Source organism: Monodon monoceros, unplaced genomic scaffold (assembly GCF_005190385.1).
Source record: "Monodon monoceros isolate NGI ecotype Baffin Bay Population unplaced genomic scaffold, NGI_Narwhal_1 Super_Scaffold_21, whole genome shotgun sequence".
Taxonomy (NCBI): Eukaryota; Metazoa; Chordata; class Mammalia; order Artiodactyla; family Monodontidae; genus Monodon; species Monodon monoceros.
In genome coordinates, this window is record NW_021703778.1 from 113,339,369 (window position 1) to 113,360,994 (window position 21,626).

Sequence of the window (21,626 nt, forward strand, 5' to 3'; positions counted from 1 at the left end):
GGAATGAAACACAAAAAAAGTGACAAGTATAGATGCACATTGACTCAAGAAAATAATATTAATAATGTCCTTTGGGGTTCAAACCTAAATAAGATGAATTATAATACATTTAAAGAACAGTAACAAATAAATTGGGAGGAAAGTAAATAGAGTTAAATGATTTTAGGTCCTCCCATTGTCCAGGAGTATTAATATTAGATTTATGATAAGTCAACTTGAGTCTTGTAATTTCTGGGATAACTGTTAAAAGAATGTGAAGGAAGTATTATGTTCAAATAAAGAAGAGGAAATGTGATAATAAAAGAACCCAAAATATAACAAGAAAAGGTAATTTTAAAACAAAAATGTAACAGAACTAGCAGGACAAATAGAAAGCACAAAATAAGAATGTGTACTTAAGCTCAAATCTAGAGGTAATTACATTAAATATAAAATGATCAAATGTCCCAGTTAAAAGACAAAGATTTTTAGACTGGAAAAAAATGCAGGCAAACCTCATTTTATTGCACCTTGCTTTATTGCACTTCACAGATTTTTACGAACTGGAAGTTTGTGGCAACACTTTGTCAAGCAAGTCTATCAGCACCATTTTTCCAATAGCATTTGTTCACTGTGTGTCACATTTTAATAATTCTCACTATTTCAGACTTTTTCATTATATTTGTTATGGTTATCTGTGATCAGGGATCTCTGATGTTACTATTGCAAAAGGATTACAACTCACTGAAGGCTCAGATGATGGTTAGCATTTTTTAGCAATAAAGTATTTTCCAATTAAGTATGCACATTTTTTTAGACATAATGCTATTGCACACTTAATAGACTACAGTATAGTATAAACATAACATTCATATGCACTGGGAAACCAGAAAATTCATGTCACTTTGTTTAGTGCAATATTCACTTTATTGTGGTGGTCTGGAACCAAACTCGCAATATCTCTGAGGTCTACCTTTATGCTGTTTACAGTAGTCACGTCTAAACCTAGGCATGTAAAGAAGACTGACGTTAACAGGATATAAAAAAGATACGCCATGCAAACACAAATAAAACGAATGCTGTTGAAACTCTGTTAATATCAGGGAAAATAGAATTTAAAGCTGCAAGGTTTTTAAATTCATTTATTTTGCTTTATATACAATAGGTGAAATCATGGCTCACTGACAAGATGGTTTCCTGTCACAATGCAGTGTTACCATGCAAGCACATGATTGCCATACAACCACTATCAACTCCTTTTTTTCCTTCCTATCATTATGTGCCCTGGCAAACCTGTTCTAGAACAGTGTGAATTTCAGGTATTTTGTTTCATCACCCCCAGAAACGTGTTCATCTAGACAAATCAAACATTTCCTTTCTTCATTTCTCCATGTATCGTTAACCAAAAGCTTATAAAGACCAACAGATATTCAGCAGGCTCTATGTAAACCTGTAGTCTCTGGCACTCTAGATATATAGTCGGCAGACTATGGCCTCTGGACCGGCTGCCTGTTTTTATAAATAAAGTTTTTTTGGAATATAGCCATGCTTGTTCATTTACATATTGTCTATGGCTGCTTTCCCTTTACAACAATAATTGAGTAGTTACAGCAGAATCTTTATGGCTCACAAGTCTAAAGTATTTACTATGATCATAGTCCTTAACAACCATGCTTTAGATGACCACATGGCTTGAACTTACACTTTAAGCCCAATTCCTTCTCACCTTATTGACCTGTTACTTGATACAATTCCTTACTGACATAAAGTTATTTCCACAATAATTTCACATCAAAGTTTCAATCGTGTCTATTGTACAGCTTATATATTTGTTCACTTTGATATGGCTATACAGTATGGTAAGTTATCTCATTTTATCATTGTATAATCATCCTGAGACATGATGATTATCACCCCCATTTTATCAAAGAGAAAATTGAGGTTCAGTGGCTCTAACCTGTTCAATTATTCATAGAATAATTCAAAGAACTAATTGCTGGAAGTCAAACCCAAGTTTGTTCTTAATCACTGTGCTGTGCTCTCTTTCTTGCATACTTCTCTCTACCCTCCTTTTCTCTGTTTCATGGTTTCTGCTCACTGCTCATAGGCCATTGTCTGCCTATGAATGTTTTTATTTCTGCTTGCATTTCTTTGCTCTCTCACGTCAGATGATAGATCACTAGACAGTGCATATATGACTGCTTTTAAGTCTAGAACCTGATCATCCTTGGTCTGAGAGACATGACATGAGGACAAAACCTAACAACCTCTGAGGAATAACCTTTGAAGAGCAATACACTGTAGTAATATACTGTGGTGGACAATCCCAGTCTTCCTGTGAAGGGGAAATGTAATTGAAATCAGTAATTTGTATCTTTCTGATATAGTAGCTTCTAATTTCTTTAGATATCCTTTTGCAGTGTTTTTTTACTAGGTTCTTAACATGCTTCTGAGGTTCAAAAGTCAAATACTAGAATGGCTGTAATCATATTGTTTGAGCAATTGTGTAATTAGCCATATTGTTTGAAAACATCTAATAAGGTATCTTACAGATGTGTTTAATAATGTAGCACAGTCTGTATACTTGTGGTTACTCTGTAAAACACTTCTATCAAAACAATTAACACACATGTTAATTGCATGTTAATAATAAGCAATATTTTCCAGATAGTTGTATTCTAGTTTCAACTTTCCTTCTAACCAGCTATGAAACCTTGAACAATTTCCAAATGTTTCCCTAAACGTGTTGTATTAGCAACAATTTCCTAACCTAAAAAAAGTAGGGGACTGTATTACCTCTGAGATCCTTTTCAGGTCTAACATTATTTGATTCTGTGATTTAATTTGTGCTGTATGTTTCTTTATTTAGCAGATATCACACATAAGATCAGATGCCTATGGACTTATGTATACTACCAAATGTAAAATACATAGCTAGTGGGAAGCAGTTGCGTAGCACCGGGAGATCAGCTGGGTGCTTTGTGACCACCTAGAGGGGTGGGATAGGGAGGGGTGGGAGGGAGACGCAAGAGGGAGGAGATACGGGGATATATGTATATGTATAGCTGATTCATTTTGTTATAAAGCAGAAACTAACACACCATTGTAAAGCAATTATACTCCGATAAAGATGTTAAAAAAAAAAAAAGATCAAATGCCTCTGTTCTCTGATAAAAACAGATTTCTGTTAATGGTCTTGCAGGTTCCAAAGGAAGACTTAACTGTATCAGACTATTACTATTAAAAACACATTCAAAAACAAACATAACAAGATGTTAAAGTAAGATAAAAGTGGTTTCTCCACAATATCCATAACAAATAGTGTTCAGTGATGTGAATAGTGTAGTCTTTTCTTTGTCATTCCACATTATTAGGTAAAATTCTAAGGAAATGATGTAGTTCATTTCCAGTAGTAGTACGAATGGTTGTCCTATTTAGATGGCATTGCTAAAGATATAGTTTAGGAATAATGAGATACTTAATTATAAGGTTAACCTAACATTAGTTAACCAACATTTTTTTTCAGTCATTTAAGGTAAATAATTTCTGGAGAAGTGATAATATACAGCATAGTAACAATACTGAATCATATATTTGAAAGTTACTATGAGAGTAAATCTTAAAACTTTTCATCACAAGAAAAAAAATTTGTAATGTGAGGTGACGGATGTTATCTAAACTTATTGTAGTATTTATTTTGCAGTATGTATATACACCAAATCATTACGTTGTACACCTAAAATTAATACAATGTTGTTTGTCAATTTTATCTTAATAAAACTGGAAATAAAAAAAGAGAAAAGGTACAACACACACACATACACACATACATCGCAGAATGCTGTATATTGAAGTATAAGGGAGAAATATGTATTTTGGACCAAATAAGCTTGAATATGTATTTGAGTTCTGTCAGTCACTAGCTCTGTTATATTTACAAGTTGCTTAGTGTTCATGAACCTCAGTTTTATCACCTGCAAAATAGGGATACTAGGAGCTATCTCATAGATTGATTGTGAGGATAGACTATAGTAATGGATTTCAAGTACTTGGTACAATGTCCAACCCATAGAAGGCATTCAACAAATGGCATTGCTATTGTATTGATAGTTAACCACAAATGGTTTTTGTTTTGTTTTGTTTTTTATAAATTTATTTATTTATTTTTGGCTGCGTTGGGTCTTCGTTGCTGCACGTGGGCTTTCTCTAGTTGTGGCAAGCGGGGGCTTCTCATTGCGGTGGCTTCTTTATTGTGGAGCACAGGCTTTAGGCACACGGGCTTCAGTAGTTGTGACACATGGCAGGCTCAGTAGTTGTGGCTCATGGGCTCTAGAGCGCAGGCTCAGTAGTTGTGGCGCGTGGGCTTAGTTGCTCCACGGCATGTGGGATCTTCCTGGACCAGGGCTTGAACCCATGTCCCCTGCATTGGCAGGCAGATTCTTAACCACTGCACCACCATGGAAGCCCTTGTTTTGTTTTTTATTGAAGTATAGTTGATTTACAATGTTAATTTCTGCTGTACAGCAAAATGATTCAGTTATACATATGTATATATACATTCTTTTTTATATTCTTTTCCATTATGATTTATCACAGGACTTTGAAAAAAGTTCCCTGTGCTATACAGTAAGACCTTGTTATTTATCCATTGTATATATAATGGTTTGCATCTGCTCACCCCAAACTCCCACTCCATCCCTCCGCCACCCACCTCCCCCTTGGCAACCACAAGTCTGTTCTCTTATGTCTGTGAGTCTGTTTCTGTTTCACAGATAAGTTCATTTGTGTCATATTTTAGATCCCACATGTAAATGATATCATATGGTATTTGTCTTTGTCTTCCTTCCTGAGTTACTTCACTTAGTATGATAAGCTCTAGTTCCATCCATGATGCTAAAATGGCATTATTTCATTCTTTTTTATGACTAAGTGGTATTCCATTGTATATATGTATCTTCTTTACCCATTCATCTGTCAGTGGACATTTAGGTTGTTTCCATGTCTTGGCTATTGTGAATAGTGCTACTATGAACATAGGAGTGCATGTATCTTTTTGAATTATAGTTTTGTCTGGGTATATGCCCAGGAGTGTAATTACTGGATCATATGGCAACTCTATTTTTAGTTTTTAGAGGAACTTCGTATTGTTGTCCATCGTGGCTGTACCAACGTACATTCCCACCAACAGTCTAGGAGGATTCCCTTTTTTCCACACCCTCTCCAGCATTTGTTATTTGTAGACTTTTTAATGATGGCCATTCTGACTGTTGTGAGGTGGTATCTCATTGTAGTTTTGATTTGCATTTCTCTAATAATTAGCGATGTTGAGCATCTTTTCATGTGCCTCTTGGCCATCTGTATGTCTTCTTTGGAGAAATGCATATTTAGTTTTTCTGCCCATTTTTCGACTGGATTGTTTGTTCTTTTTTGTTCCTGAGTTGTATGAACTGTTTGTATATTTTGGAAATTAATCCCTTGTCGGTTGCATCATTTGCAAATATTTTCTCCCATTCCATAGGTTGTCTTTTCATTTTGTTTATGGTTCCCCTTGCTGAAGCACAGATGTTTTTAAGTTTTATCAATTTAGGCAGCACATTTGGCAGTTTCTTTATAATGTATATAACTTAATAGAGTATATAACTTTTAAAGTATATAAACACACACACTTATCATGGGACCCAGCAATTCCAGTCCTTGGTGTTTATGTAAGTAAGAGAAGTGAAAGCATATTTCCACAAAATGATCAATATGCAGATGTTTATAGCAGCTTTATTAAAACTGCCAAAAGGTGGAAACAATCCAAATATTCATCAACTGGTGAATGAATATACACATTGTTGTATATCCATGCAATGGAATATTGCTCAGTGATATAAAGGAATGAACTACGGATACATGTAATAATATGAATGAATGTTAAAAGCATTAAGTAAAAGAAGCCAAATTCAAAAGGCTGCCTACTATATGATATTTATATGGCGTTCTAGAAAACAGAAACCTATAGGGGTGAAAATCACATCAGTGGTTGCCAGGGGCTGCATGTAAAGGAAGGACATTGACTGCAGTGTTGCATGAAGGAACACTTTGGGGTAGTGAAAATATTCTGTATCTTGACTGTGATTGTTATTATATGACTCTATACATTTTTCAAAATTTACACAACTGTACATCAAAAATGGGTGAATTTTTACTTTGTCTAAATTATAACTCAATAAGCCTGCCTAAAAAAATTCATCCATGTGTATACTTACATATGTGATGCATGTTTTGCTTCAATAAAATTTTTGCCTAAAAATTCAAGTTTAAAAAGTGCTGTACTTCTGTAAAATGTTTATCGTACGGTTGTCCATGCAGTCGTCCCTCGTTATCCGGAGGGCATTGGTTCTAGGACCCCACAGATACCAAAATCTGCAGATGTTTAGGTCCCTTAGTCAGCCATCAAGTAACGGTGGATGTGGAACCCACAGATACAGAGGGCTAATGGTATATAGAAATTCTGACTCACTGTAGGCTTTGCTCAAAAATATGTTTTTAAGTATGTTTATCCAAAATTTCAAGGTAGAATATAAATATAAAGATTCCAAATAGTAAATAAAAAGGGGAATATAGATATTTTAATCCAGTATAAGTAGAGGGAAAAAGGAACAAAGGAATAGGATGCCAAATATGAAAAACATGTAAAAATAAGTCCAAATATATCTGTAATCCCAATGTACTGCACATGTTCACAACGTGTGAAGGTAACTATAATCAGAATAGATACACGTATTAATACAAATAAGAGTCAAAAGCATAATACTGTCCAAAAAAGCAATTGTCTGCAAATGTGTACAGTATCATTTATATAAAGTTTAGAAACGTGTAAACAATCAGATATATTATCTGTAAGTACATAATTACATAGTAAACGTATAAAATATTCTTGAAAATGATGAACCCAAAATCATGGAAGTGTTTCACTTTGGGGGTTGGAGGGAAGGAAGGGAATGTAGCTAGTGAGTGCAACACATGGGTTGGGGTGGAGGATTTCTTTTTTAATAGGAAGCAAAATAACAAAAATTCTTTTAAATTTAAAACAAAGTTTTTAACAGTGTGTAAAGAGTACCATCAATATTGTAAGTAGATGTATTTAGTTGCAAATATACATATATGCTTGTATGTGTATAGGCTATTTCTGGAAGGATATACAACAAACAGGTAACTGGAAATTTCAGAAGGAGATTTGTAGTACTGAAGATTGGGGGTGGGAGATTTACAAGTAATTACCAGAAATATGGGAAATATGATGACAGAGAAACAGGAAAAGTATGTTGTTTGCTAATTTTTTGTTTTTGAGATGAAATATATTTTTGACTTGTAATGTGATAGAATTATATGATATTAATAATGGAAGTAGGAAATGCAGTAGACCTAAGTAGCATATTTAAGTTAGTTAAATGTTCTTACATTGCATATACCATAAATCCAACTCAAACTAGCCTAGGCCAAAAAAAAAAAAAAAAAGATTTATGTACCCAGGAAGTCCAAGAAATGGATCTAGATCTGTCTGGTATACCAGGATCCAGGATACAAATGACCTCAAGATTCAGTTTTCTTCTGGGCCTAGCAGGATGTACTACTCTGTTTGAACGATCTAGATCAGATATACCTGAGGTAGTGGGGAAGGAAGTTCATCCTAGCCACCAAGACTGAGCAGGATCACTGTGGCAAAGTTGACCAGGTAAGCGTATATCTGATAAAGTAGCGGAAGGAGCTTGTAATGCCAGAAAGTTTATAATAACTTTGAACATAGTCACCAGGGCCTAGATATAAGATTAGGCATTTGGAATTAATAAATTAAGTGGATTGCTATGAAGCAACACCAAATCTTCGTAGCCAACTAAATACAGGAAGAGAAGTGAAATATTCATTATTACCAAAGCACGGGAATTTACAGTTCTCATGATCTCATTTTCATTGCAGAAATTTCTTAGGCAGAATCTTCGTTATGACTTTTTCCTGCTAGAACAGTGTTGGTTTTGTTTCTTGGTTTAGGTTTTTGGGGGATTTTAGGTTTGCTTTTTGCAGAAGTACCAGGTACAAAATCTTCAAAATAATCATCTAAGGTATTTAACATTGTCACATATTTATTTAGCAAATTCTCAATTACCTGTCAAATATTTGATATTTCTTAAATTACATGCAACAGGATGTCTGATGTTTTGTAAGTTGAATGTGATATATCCTTTTTTGGGCAGTTCTTTTTGATTTGTTATTAGTCACATTGGGTATCCGGTCTTCCAAGTTACCATTTCAATCACATATTATAGTATACTGAAAACTGGCAAAGCTGTTAATTATTGGCATCAAGAACCAGCTTTACATGCTTTTTTAATAATTTTTGAGAATGTTTCATCTATAATTCTGGAGTGTGACATGTTGAAGCAAGCATACAAACATCTTAAATTTAATTAAAAAGTAACCCTTTGTTAGAATTTGCTAGCCCAGATAGAAAACTAATTAATTAATTTAGTGCCTAATTTTATATACAAAGATCTAAACTGCTGCATGCTTTTATAATTCTGCATTATTAAAATAGAAAAGTGGCATTGTCTAATGTTCATTTATATTACACTCATTAATTTTCCTATGATCAGATTTCACAATTTGTCTTGTGACTTCGTTCTTATGCAAGAAAATAATTTCAGTGAAGTCATATGATTTCAGCAAAATTAGTGAATTTCTGCCCCCAACTTTTGATTACTTTTTAATTATGACAATTAGTGTAGTTTGTGAGGTATGCGATACCAGTTTGCTTTGTGTTATCTATCAAACACCATTTAAAGTGAAAGATAGCCTTTTCATGGAAATTAAACTTTGAATAAACAAAACTGAAATCTGACTTACCAGTACCATATTTTAAAAGTTGGGTTGATAACTCTTTTTGACTATGCCTGAAATTCAGTGGGAATGATGGTTGGAAGGTAGCAACTCTTTTAAAATTACTAGTTTGAACCCTATTGAAAAACTGATTAAGACTCTTTAAAATTGGAGTATTATAGGCAGAGATGAACAATAACATCCCTTGAATAAAATATTTCTAACATTCAAGATTGCTGCCATTCTCCCTTTAGAGATTTTTTTTTTTCTGCAGAAAAGGAATTGAAGAGGTTAAATCATATCTGTAAGAATCGGGTTGTAGTCTTGTGTATTTTTTTTCATGTTAAATATCAAAGATGGCTTAACATATTTAGAATTTTCTGAGTTTCTATTAATAAAGTTAAAAGAAAATCTAGCAATCAGGCAGTGGAGCCACATAAAATTTATATGTGAAACACCCACTGCGCTTATCTCTAGATAATGCTCTGAACCCACGTTCCACTTTCTGAATTCCGTGTATAAAGTTAAACATTGCAGAAAGGCATATATCTGATGATACAGATGAATAAGGTTGAAGTTTAGTAATGAGCAAAGTTGGTAAATTTAATATGTTCATGTCTTTAGTATTTCTGTTATTAATATAATTGGATTATTTTGTGGGAAATTATGAACCACTACTAAAAATATGATAGGTTTTAAACTCCCAGAAATTAAAGACTTCTATTCATACTATAGCACTGTATTTCAATGTACCAAACTAATATTAAGTTTCTTAAAATATTAATTGCAGGCAAAGTTGTTAGCTATGCAACAAGCCAGAGAAACTGCAGTTCAACAATACAAAAAACTGGAAGAAGAAATCCAGACACTTCGAGTTTACTACAGGTAAAATTCTTTTTATCCTAGGCATAAATAAATGTTAGTTTGGGAAATGTTTCTACCTAATTTTATAGTGGTGAATGAGGAAATACCTCAATGAAATTAAACATTATTCACTTAAGACATTTTTGTAGTTTCAGAATGATTCAGGCCTAAAATATTAATTATTGTACCTTTTTTCCTTCCTGTATTTGGTAAAGTATAAGTTTAGACTCCCATTATAAAATGGGAATTATAAAATTTACATAACTCTTAGCTAGTTGTCTAAATGGAAGCTGCTTAGCTCTTGAGCAATTTGCTCATCTAAATGGTACCTCTAAAGTGATGGCATACATTTTTTAAATAGTACATGAAAAGCAGTTAATAATAGCCTTTCACCTGTCATAGTATGAGAAGTTTCTAAAGGAAGGCCACTAAAGGATTTTTAAGACTTATTTAATTTATGCTCCAAGAATAGTTGTGAAATTAATTCAGTAGGTCACACTGGCATTTTTTAATGAAAAGAAATAGAATAGAAAATGTCAGAGTGCAGAAAGGGTAAATATTGTTTTGTGATATTTTTGTTTCAGTTTTGTGTTGTGTGAGAGAGAAATAAAATTGTGTCTTCGGCTATATTTAAAATATATATTCTCACAGTAGATCATAGTTTAAAAAAAAAAAAAAGGTTTGAAAAGTGATGTACAATGCCCTGCATATTTTTTAATACTCACAAAGATTTTTAAAACCTCATCTGAAACGTAAGAATTCACTAACTGGGGCTGTAGGTTATTGAAAGATTTTTTTAAAATTTAGTCCCCATCTTAAAATATAAGTGCATAAAATGTAATTAAATCAAAATCAGTTTTACTGAAATAAAATACATGTGCCATTATTAATACATTATTAATATATTAGTAATTAAATAACTAGATCTAACAGCAAGTCTATTAAAAAACTGTAATTTCAAAGTAGTAATGACTGTAAATGGTATTTTGAGGATAACTGCAAACACTGAAATGTGACATGAAAATACCAGTGGTTTCTATGGCGTAAACTCTCAAGAGCCACTAATAATACTAGTATAGTTTGTTGCCTGTGTTCATCATTGTAGGAAATACTGTATTTACATGAGAGTGAAAAATAAAGATGAAAATTTTTTCCCACCCTCATGTGAAGAACCCATGTTTTGGAGCAATGTTATTGACATATACAGTAATTGGTTATTGTTATGGGTTGAATTGTGTCCTTCAAAAAAATATATTGAAGTCTTAACCCCTAGTACCTCAGAATGTGATCTTATTTGGAAATAGGGTCTTTACAGAGCTAATCAAGTTAAAATGAGGTCATTAGCATGGGCTTTAACCCAGCATGACTGAAGTTTTTATAGAAAGTAGATATTTGGACACAGAGCCACAAGCATAGAGGGAAGACTATATGAACACCCAGGGCAAAGACAGCCTTGTGGCTGGAGTGATGCATCTACAAGCACATGAATACCAAGGATTGTCAGCAAACACCAAAAGCTAGAAGAGGCATGGAAGGATTCTCCCTTACAGCTGTCAAAGAGGACACAACCCAGCAGAAACCTTTATTTTGGACTTGTAGCCTCCAGAACTGTGAGACAATAAATTTCTGTTGTTTTTGTTTTCTTTTTTTTTTTTTTTTTTTTTTTTTTTTTGGTGTGCGGGCGCCTCCCATTGTTGTTGCCCCCCTTTTTGGTAAACAGGCTCCAGACGCACAGGCTCAGCAGCCATGGCTCACGGGCCCAGCCGCTCTGCGGCATGTGGAATCTTCGCGGACCGGGGCACGAACCCATGTCCCCTGCATCGGCAGGTGGACTCTCAACCACTGCGCCACCAGGGAAGCCCAATTTCTGTTGTTTTAAGCCCCCTAGTTTGGGTACTTTGTCACAGCAGCCCTAGGAAACTAACACGGTTATCAAATACCAAGGATGTTTGTTGGATGACTGCCTGTGGGGAATCATTTGCTTGCAGTTAGAATCAGTAGGCACGTAGGCAAGCAGAACCCTGATAGCAGTTGAAGAAGTCCCATCCTTTTTTTTTTTTTTTTTTCAGAGGGTAAATGTAGCAGTCTTTCATCTGTATTTTACACCAGTGAATTCTCAACTGTAACTGCATTAGAATCACTTGAGGAGCCTCTAAAAATCCTGATCCCCATCCCATCCCAGGCCAATTACTTCAGAATCTCTTGGGATAAGACAGCTATCAGTGTGTTTCAAGCTCCTTAGAAATTCCCATGTGCAGCCAAGTTTGAAGGCTGCCATTTTACACTCACACTTCAGTTAGCTGCATTAAATTAGGGTTGCTTCTTGGTAGAATAATAGAAGCATTTATTAAACCCTTTATTAAGACTTATGAATAATGTGTGATTTGTGCCCAGACCTTGGATATTGCAGTATGGTTTGTAGTAGTTTCACCCCATTGATAGGGAGAGTTTTTATGGAAAACTCTCCTGCCATCCTTGTGAGATAGGACAGCAGGTGCTCTGTTGTTAAAGTGACAGCGTCTGAGAATGCTGAGAGCAATGTGATAACCTTGCAAAAATTGACATTACTTACTGAAAAACAAACCTTGATACCGGTTCTTGATACTCCTTCTCTTTGCTGAATTGCAGAAGATTATTGAAAGATTTTTGAAAATTATGAAGCTTAAACAGTTATCTTTCAAAGACTTTTTTTAATCTACATGAATCTAACAGAGCTAAATAACCGCTTCTAAATAAAGAGTTAACAATTATTGGCTCAAAGATAAGCTTCACAAGGACCCCTCTCACTGCTACTTTTTTTTTTAAAAATCTGCTAATGATGTCGTTAAGCTACAGGGATTTGCAGTTGACAGCCCTCCCTTGCGTGACCTTATATAAATGAACCTCTCCAAGACCATTTTTTTTTTGTAAAATGAGAATTATAGTACGTATCTTACAGAGTTATTTTAAGTATGTACAGCTCTTAACACAGTATTTGGCTTGTTGTTAGTGCTCAACTAATGTTAAGAGAAACTTATTTTTACAACAAGAAGTCAGTGAGGTAAGAGTAGAATCAAAAACTGATATCACTGAAGCCAAGAATGGAGGTTTTTTTTAAAAAAGTCAGATGTTTCTGAATGGTTAAGTAAGATGAGGGCAAAAAGTATCCATTTTGTTTGAAATTAGGTGGTCATTAGTGACCTCTACAAGAGTAGTTTTAATAGAGTATTAAGTATAGAAGCCAGTTTTTTGTAAGTTCAAGAGTGATTTGAGGGAAAGAAGCATAGAAATTTGGACTATAAAGTGATCCTTGAATAAACTTGAATAAGAAAGATGTTAATGATAGTTGAGAAGAAAGGAATGTGGGTTAAGGATTTTGATTTTTGATTTTGAAAAATGGCAGACACTTGAGCATGTTCATGGCACATAGGAAGGAGCCAACAGAGAGAACAGAATTCCCCCAAATTTAGAAATAGATGGAATTGAGAATCTGCAGAAGGGTTTGCCTTGAACAGGAAGATGGTCACCTTGTGCTTATAGACAGGAGCGAAGGAGATAAGAATAGCTGTGAATGTTAATAAATTTAAGCTCACAATTAATAATAAAAGCTCAACAATTAATAGAGAACATACTGTGAGGATATACAGAAATTTATTTTAAATGGAACAGGAGTAAGAACCCTGGGATGTAGAATCCTAGGAAGGAAGAGGCAATTACCCAAAACAACAAAGCTTAAGTTTCCTGGAATCTCAGATTCTGCTTTAAGTGAAAGTAAACAATATTTCTTAACACACCTGAATAGATGGTGATTACAAATCCATACGTGAAACACAACAAATTCATAGAGATATTGCCATTTTTTCTTCAAAGTTTCCTCTGTTATAGAGGACAAGGGAAAAGTTCCATATTTATTGTGACGAAAACCAGACTAATTCAGTAATTTTCATGTGTGTTTGCATGTTTGTATGTATGTCATCATAGATAATGGATTTTTAAAATAAAGTTTAAGAAAAAATACACTTTCAGTTATGCAAATCAGTTTTACATGCAAATATATATACATACATGTATTTTGTCATGTCAAAGAAAGTTATTCATCAATGACTAAGAAAAACTACCCTGAGAAAAATCTAGGAATAGGACAGTAAGCTAGAGCCAGGCGTAAGTCAGCTTGCATGTATACCATGAAACAGGGAAAGAATAAGCCTCGAGAATAGGTCTGGCTCTCAGACTTTCCAGCAGCCAAAGCAGAAGAGGATGTGTGATCAGTTATTAGTGTTAGGAGCAGATTAAAATATGCTGATGACATTTTTTCTACCTTGCCTTTACTTCTACCAATTAGTGATACTGACCTTATTCTTTTTAAATTTTTTTCCAAAAATCATTTTCTTTTGCTGTGTTATGCTAAGAGCTACTGTTATTATAAGCATTCCATTTCCCTGAATGGAAATAAGGAATATGGAAGTATATATTGATATTACGAGGTTTCTCTATTCTGTTTGTTTCCTTTGAGTTTTAGAAGACTTTGAATACTAAGAAAAGGAAATGTTGGCCTTTTGTGTCCTTTGGCACACTTAGAGACAGAGGCAAGTGAGGTGAATGGGTAGGGATACTGAACTTACCATTATAACTGATGGCAGTTTCACATTAAAGCAGAAAGGATAGCAGGAGAGGAATAACAATGTGAAGCTTTAAAATAAATTTTACATATTACTAAAGTGCTATTAGTACAGTCTTAGTACCTCCTTTGTGCCGAATGCTGAGTTCATTTGCAACAGCTTCATTAGTCTAAACAGTTTCATCAGGGAAGAATCTTAAACTTTTAAGAGTTAGATTTGTATTTAGTAATGATCTTTTCCTGTTCTTTAAACCTGTAGTGCTGCATTCCTAAGCTCAGGAGGCATAATAATAACAAACTCTTTTCTAATCGAGAGAAAGCCTAAGTTTCAGTGTTTGCTGATTTTATAGTGCTTCCTTATATTTCCTTTTGCTTAAAGAAAGTATAAATTCAACTGTGTAGATAAGAATGATCCTGTTGTTTAGTGCCAGTAGACAAGGATTTAATACACTTGTAATAGTAGCAGATTATGTTTTAAATTTTTTTTATGTTTTGTGTAATTCCAAGTGAGAAGTTTTGATGCCTTTCAGAACGTGGTAAATTTTGCATTCTAGACCAAAAATATTGAATAGTGTGCTTCATATTTTAAGGTGATATGTTTCCTATAATTGTAATGGTATTTTTTAAAATAATTTAATAGAATAGTTAAGTGTTTGACATAGTGAATATAGGACTAAAAATAAATCCTACTTACTGGGTTCATGATATACTACATTTCAAAGTCACAGAAGCCATAAAGATAGAAGCCATGTAAAATATACTCAAAAAGAGGATGAAGTGCTTATTTTCTACATTCTTTTTATAAATTTTATTTAGTGTGGGTGTTTTTACTTCTTTTGTCCATTTTTTGGTCTGTATGTATGTTATCCTTAGCAATCAGAAATATTACTGACTGTCACTAGGAACTGGTTGGGTTTGTTTTTGTGTGTGTGATGGTGATAGTTTTTCATTCAACTATGTGTTCTTTTAGTCAGAACTACACATCAATTAGACAATCAGCAGTGATGATAGCATGCAAGCTCTAGCCATGAAGCAACATTTTTCTCAATGCAAATCCCTCATCAAGAGGGGTTGAACACTCAATCCTGACCTCTTAGTTCTATGTTCTAATCAGTTGTGCTAACTGGACTGCCCAAAGACATAAATTTTGTCATATATATATTTTCTATAAGGACTAACTATCATGGAGCTGTGTCAAGGTACCATACTGCCACAGCAGTAATAAAAAGAACAAAAGAATACCTGAATTCTTCCATCTTTCCCATTGATCAAATTTTTTTTAATGTAGGCAAGCTGCAAGCTTTCTAGGTTTCAATTTCTTTAACTTGGACTTGAGGCTTTCTCTGATTCTAACATTCTGTGAAATTTATAGCCGTTTTATATGAGGCAGATTAATTTTTTTGTTTAGTGATGTTTAGAATCAAGAACTATCTTCTTATACCAATGAGTTGCACCTGTATGTTAGTTACTTCACCTATGAACAAATAATATCTGAGCTGCTTATTATGAAAATCAGGGAGGTGATTTAGTTGAATGCTTTTTGAAAACTGTAAAGTACTGTGCAAAGGAAATATATTAATAGTATCATTGATCAAAATACTCTAAAAGTTTTTGCTTTATTGACATGTAAGACAACAATTAAATTACTACAGAGGCTATTTCTAACAAAATATTTTATGTCTTTATGACTTTGTATCCAGACGGACATTTTTTTTTGCATTACTGAGTTTCACTATTTTTTGTGCCTTATTTTAACAATGAGTTATAAGAATAAGACTAAAATTCAACATGTATAGCTCTCAGGTGCTCTTTTTTATTCTATAAAATGGCCCAGCTTTCTCTTTTAAAAACATTTAACAGGGGGCTTCCCTGGTGGCGCTAGTCGTTGAGAGTCTGCCTGCTAATGCAGGGGACATGGGTTCGAGCCCTGGTCTGGGAGGATCCCGCATGCCGCGGAGCGGCTAGGCCTGTGAGCCACAAGTACTGAGCCTGCGCATCTGGAGCCTGTGCTCCGCAACAAGAGAGGCCGCGATAGTGATAGGCCTGCACACCGCGATGAAGAGTGGCTCCCGCTTGCCACAACTAGAGAAAGCCCTCGCACAGAAACGAAGACCCAACACAGCAAAAATAAATTAATTAATTAATAAAGTGTCTCAGATTGATGTGTTTAATACCTTCACAAATATTTAAAAAAAAAAAAAAACATTTAACAAAATATTTTGCCATTTAATCATTGTGGTTAGCAAAAGGTCCAAAGTTAGAATGGGCTTGCCAATTATAGATCCTGGAGTTTGCCATCTATTAACATTATTTTTATCAGCTTGAGAAAAATTTAGTTTTATATTTGTTAAACAAAAAAGTAAAGTGTTTCCCTTGTTCTTGGCACTATTATTATAGTTCCACAGATGCCTGTTGCCTTCTACATAGGTAATCTTTGACTTGTCCCTTTTTACAAATTTAATTAGTAACCAAATTTTGCTAGATTTTTCCTTGCAATGTCTCCTTCTTTGCAAAGTTCCTGCCTTAGACCAGACTTGTATATTCTCATGCCCAGGCTTTTCTAGCTACTTCATCTACCTGTCTCCATTCTTTACTCCTCTTAAGATGCCTGAAACGTTATTTTCAACCTCTCAATCAGCCATCAACAGTATTTAGTAATACCACTTTACCTATACAGTAAATTCCAAACTCTTTAATCTAACACTCATGAACCCTAGATATTGCCACCACCTCTTTTTTGTTGTTGTTTTGCCACCTCTTTTTCTGATTTAGTATTCCACTAATCATCTTTTTACCTTCTGGTTTCATTCATATTTGTGTCACTGATGCTAGTACACTGCCTTACACATAGTAGGCACTCAACAAATATTCGTTATACTAAATCAACTATTACTTGCACTCTCAAAATGAACTGTTCGCTCTTTCCTAGACACACACCCCCCACCACCAAATTTCCCACTTCAGTGCTTTCTTTTATGCCACCTTATTCCCCCTGGAATACTCCATCTCTAACCTATCAGATTCTTACTGAGCCTTTAGAACACAGTTTAAGTACTAACTATTATGGTAATCTTTTTCTGATCTTCTCAACCAGAAGTGATCTCATTCTACCTAAAATTAACTACCATAATTATTCACAGTGCTCTCTCACAATACATACCTCATGCTTACCTATGTAATAGTTGTATGAATATTTCTCTTAATTTCCCTGCTAGGGCTTCTATTCTTTATATATAATAGGTCTTCATTAAATATTTGCCAAACAAATGAATAAATAATCAAATTTAACACTAGATTGAAAGTTTCTTCAGATTAAGTTTCTTCTGCAGAATGGTAGTCTGTGTAATACACGTTATAAGAACAATGATGAGTAAATGATTGGAGATAACAGTATGATAAAGAAAGTATTATCTGCCAACAAAGTTTCTTTTTTTTTTTTCAGGCCAACAGTGTTCAGGTTTGAAAATCATTATCAGAAACATTTGTTTGGATTTTACCTTTCTTGAAATTTAGGATTAAAAAAAAGCTTAGGAAACAGTATCATTATCCCATGTTCATTTGCAATATTGTTTCTTATAGTGAAAAAAACAGCACTGGAAGATCTGCCCACTGTGGGGACCCTTAGCATGGCATGTGTGTTAGGGTTCTCCAGAGAAACAGAACCAATAGACTGTGTATATACAGGGAGAGAGATTTAGTTTAAGGAATTGGCTCATGCATTTGTGAGGGCTGGTCAGTCTAAAATCTGCACGACAAGCCAGCAGGCTGGAGAACCAGGAAAGAGCTGATGTTGAAGTTGTGAGTTCCAAGATGCAGAATTCCTTCCTTCCTTCCTTTAAGTCTTTCTCTTAAAGCCTTCAGCTGATTGGATGAGGCCCATCCATATTATGGACAGTAATCTTTCCTCAAAGCCTACTGATCTAAATATTAATCATATCTAAAAAATACATTTGCAGCCACATCTAGACTGGTGTTTGAACAAACATGCAGACACCATAGCCTAGCCATGTTGACACATAAAATGAAATTAACCATCACACCTGTGTATTTCAGCAATTAGCTGAGGCTTCGTAGAAGCTACCTTCTCTAAAAGGGGCATGCATTTACCATTTTACCACATTTTCCATCCTGCCTACTTCACGCATTTAACATCAACTGCCTTAATCATATAGGCATTTACATTTGTGACCCCCTGATGTGTGTTGTGTTCTTATGTTCTTATTTAATTATAAAAGAAGTATTTGTATACATATAACTATGCACTGGCCCCTGGCTACCTCTCTAACCTCATTTCTTAACATGTATGTGTCTACTCTTGCTTCACTCCAGCCACACCAGCTCCCTTATTATCTCAAACATTCTAAGAATGCTCCCATCACAGGACTTTGACATTTTTTTCTCTGCTTGGAGTGATCTACTTCCCACCCCCACCTCGGTGTCACAAGTCAGCTTCTCACTTTGCTCCACTTTCTGCTTAAATGTCCCTGACTACACTGTCTAAAATAACCTACCTCCTCACTGCATCACTATTTGTTACTCTCCTTTATTTTTCTTAATAATGGAAATTAATAATTCATTAATAATGGAAATAAGCCTACATGACACTATACTATATTTGTGGATTGTCCTCGAGAAATTAAATTCTGCAAGGACCAGGATTTTGTTTATTTACCTTATTGCATCTTATACCTGAATCCGTGCTTGATGCATCCTTAATGGTCAATAAAATTTTTTCTGATACATCAGAAACTCAACAGCATGTGTTCTGAGAAGTGGAACTATGTCTAGAAGTTAGGTTTATTATATGTGTGGTGAATGAGAGGAGAGGAAATTTTAACTTGCGTTCATAACCTAATCAAGTGTTTGAATTTTTTATGTGTATATATTACTTTTATATAAAAATGAGTTTGCAAGTTTTAATGCCTTTATTCATAATAACCTGCACAAATTAAATTTGACGCCTAGAAGAAAATAAGCTTCTATGAAAAACAGGTCTGTAATGTCTACATATGTGCATGTATAATATATTTATATCAGTGAAGTTCATCTCTTTAATATATTTTATTAGTGTTGTGCTTTACAACACAATCAGATGTATAAGGGAATGATAATCCAAAGTAGATTCACTTACCTTATGAAATAGATGCCTATAAATGATAACCTCATTTTATGTTTTAAGTTTGCCAGATATTTTAAACTACTTTTTAAAGTACTTTACATTTCAGAAATTCAAGCACTTTAAAAAATAAAATGTTAAGAAAAATATTAGAAACTTTAAAAGAAGTGTTAATCGTAACATTCTTCTGCCACTTGGTAGAAGTGGGGGCCCATGACAGGTCAGTGAGGAAAAGGGTGCCTTTTTAAAAACTTCAATCCCTACTACTGGACTGAATGTCAATATTATGACATAGTATGAAAAAAAAACCAAAACTTCAATCCTATGAACATTAGTTATGGCCAGAAATGACAATGAAAGGAGAAAATTCCTTCATATTTCAAGAGACTTCAATCAGTACAATTAGATTTATTTAGCATGTTTGCATTATAAATGTTTTCTCTTTCTGCATATATACATTATTAAATGTATTAAAGTTTTATTGAATCTAAACTAGTTTAAAATATTTAAAATAAATGGAAATAATAGCTAATAATTAAAAAAAGCTAATAATAAAGACCTTTGTTCAGAAACATTGATTCATTAATTGCAAAAAAAAATAAATATCAAAGTTAACTTACAGACCAAGATACAATAAACTGAGATCTTTGAGCTACTCTTGATTTTTATAAACTTTCTAATGCGACTGCTGTCATAAAGAGCTTAGTAAATATTGACTGAGGATGATAATGATGATCCAGCAATATTTTTAAGACTGGGCACTGGCAGTAGGGTCAGATATCCGGGACTTAACATTGTCTTTTTGCCATGGGGCCCTTCCACCTGGGCCTCTCCCAAAAGGACAAATGTTTACCTGCAGTTGAGCATTTAAATGTGTATTTAAATACACAGTCTCAATTATCAGTGAAGTAGTTAGAGTCTTCACTCTTTAAATCATGAAGTAGTTGTTCTTTGAAGTTTAAGGTGATGTTCCAAAAGTTTGCAAAGGTCAAAAAAGACTTAATTGAATGTTTTTCTTGTATTTGCAAACAAAAATGTGTTTTATGAACTCAGGTCAATATTAAACTATTTTTTCCCCTTGCTATTTCAGACCGCAGGTATTTATGAAACTTCAGAATTTATTAGGGTTTAATTTACTATTTTCTTTAGTTAAGTTTTAAATGTTGTTATGCAGTATATCTTGTTCCCGTTGGGTTTTTTAAGGATTTTGTGATTGTCAGTACTCTACTATTATAGTTCCAGTTTTTTCCCCAAATAACTGGTTCAGATTAGATCAGAAATAAACAATATTCTGTTATTTCATGAAACAATGAAGAAATTCAAAAGCCTAGGTATTTTTTTAGTTTAGTTTTATTAGACATTACTGAGCTGATAAATATTTTAATTTGCTTTAATCCATAGAAAGTTTAGCTGTCTTGTCAAGCTTGGTTAACTGATCTGAACTGTAAAACATAAAAATTTTCTAAAACATCAATTACATGAAAAGATGTGAGAATTGAGATTTTGATCTGGAAAGTTGGACACACTGTTGGCTCATAATTGAGATGTATACGTTTTCTAACTCTAGTTTGGTTTCATTTGTTCTTTGTTTATTTGTTTTGTTTTGTTGTATATGATTCAAAATTGAAATAACCACTCATCCACTTATTGTACTCTGTCACGTGAAAACTAAGTGAAACCAAGAAGTCAAGTGTTATTCTCTGACTTGCTTTTTAATAATTATTTGTTTTTGGTTTATAATTAGTAACATGATTAAAAGGTGACATAAACAGACTTAAGTTATAATTTATATAAAGAAAACTTCACTTATTTCTAAATCTGACTTAATTGGGTCTTTATCTTTTTATTAGTAAAATTTTTGTTTTGCAGTCATTCTTTTGGTACAACATAGTGTTTTAATTCCTAGCTAACACTGTAGTAAGACGGTTGGTGTAGATTCTGACTTCCTAGCTGAGGTGACCTTTGATAGGTAATTACCTCTCTAAGCCTCAATTTCCTGACCTGTAAAATTGGAATTGTACTAATATCTGCATCATATTATTTTTGAGAAAATCAAATGAAATAATGTGTGTCAAATGATTTGTACCATACCAGAGTACAGACTTAGGTATTTAATAAGTGTGAACCATTGTTGTTATAATGCCTATGCTGAGTTTATACTGATCTATCATTCGCTTTTCTTTGAGATTCTATTAATGCATTTCAAATATT

At 33.8% G+C, this 21,626-nt stretch overlaps 1 protein-coding gene across 4 annotated transcripts in view; it reads left to right on the forward strand.

Annotated features, from left to right (window-relative positions):
• Positions 1–21,626, forward strand: part of MIPOL1 (mirror-image polydactyly 1) — a 322,300-nt gene that overhangs the window by 213,592 nt on the left and 87,082 nt on the right. For all 4 annotated transcript variants that reach the window (XM_029236546.1, XM_029236547.1, XM_029236545.1 and 1 more), the window contains one exon: positions 9,629–9,723. In XM_029236546.1, the coding sequence (XP_029092379.1) occupies positions 9,629–9,723 (95 nt within the window). The remainder of the gene's footprint in view (positions 1–9,628; positions 9,724–21,626) is intronic.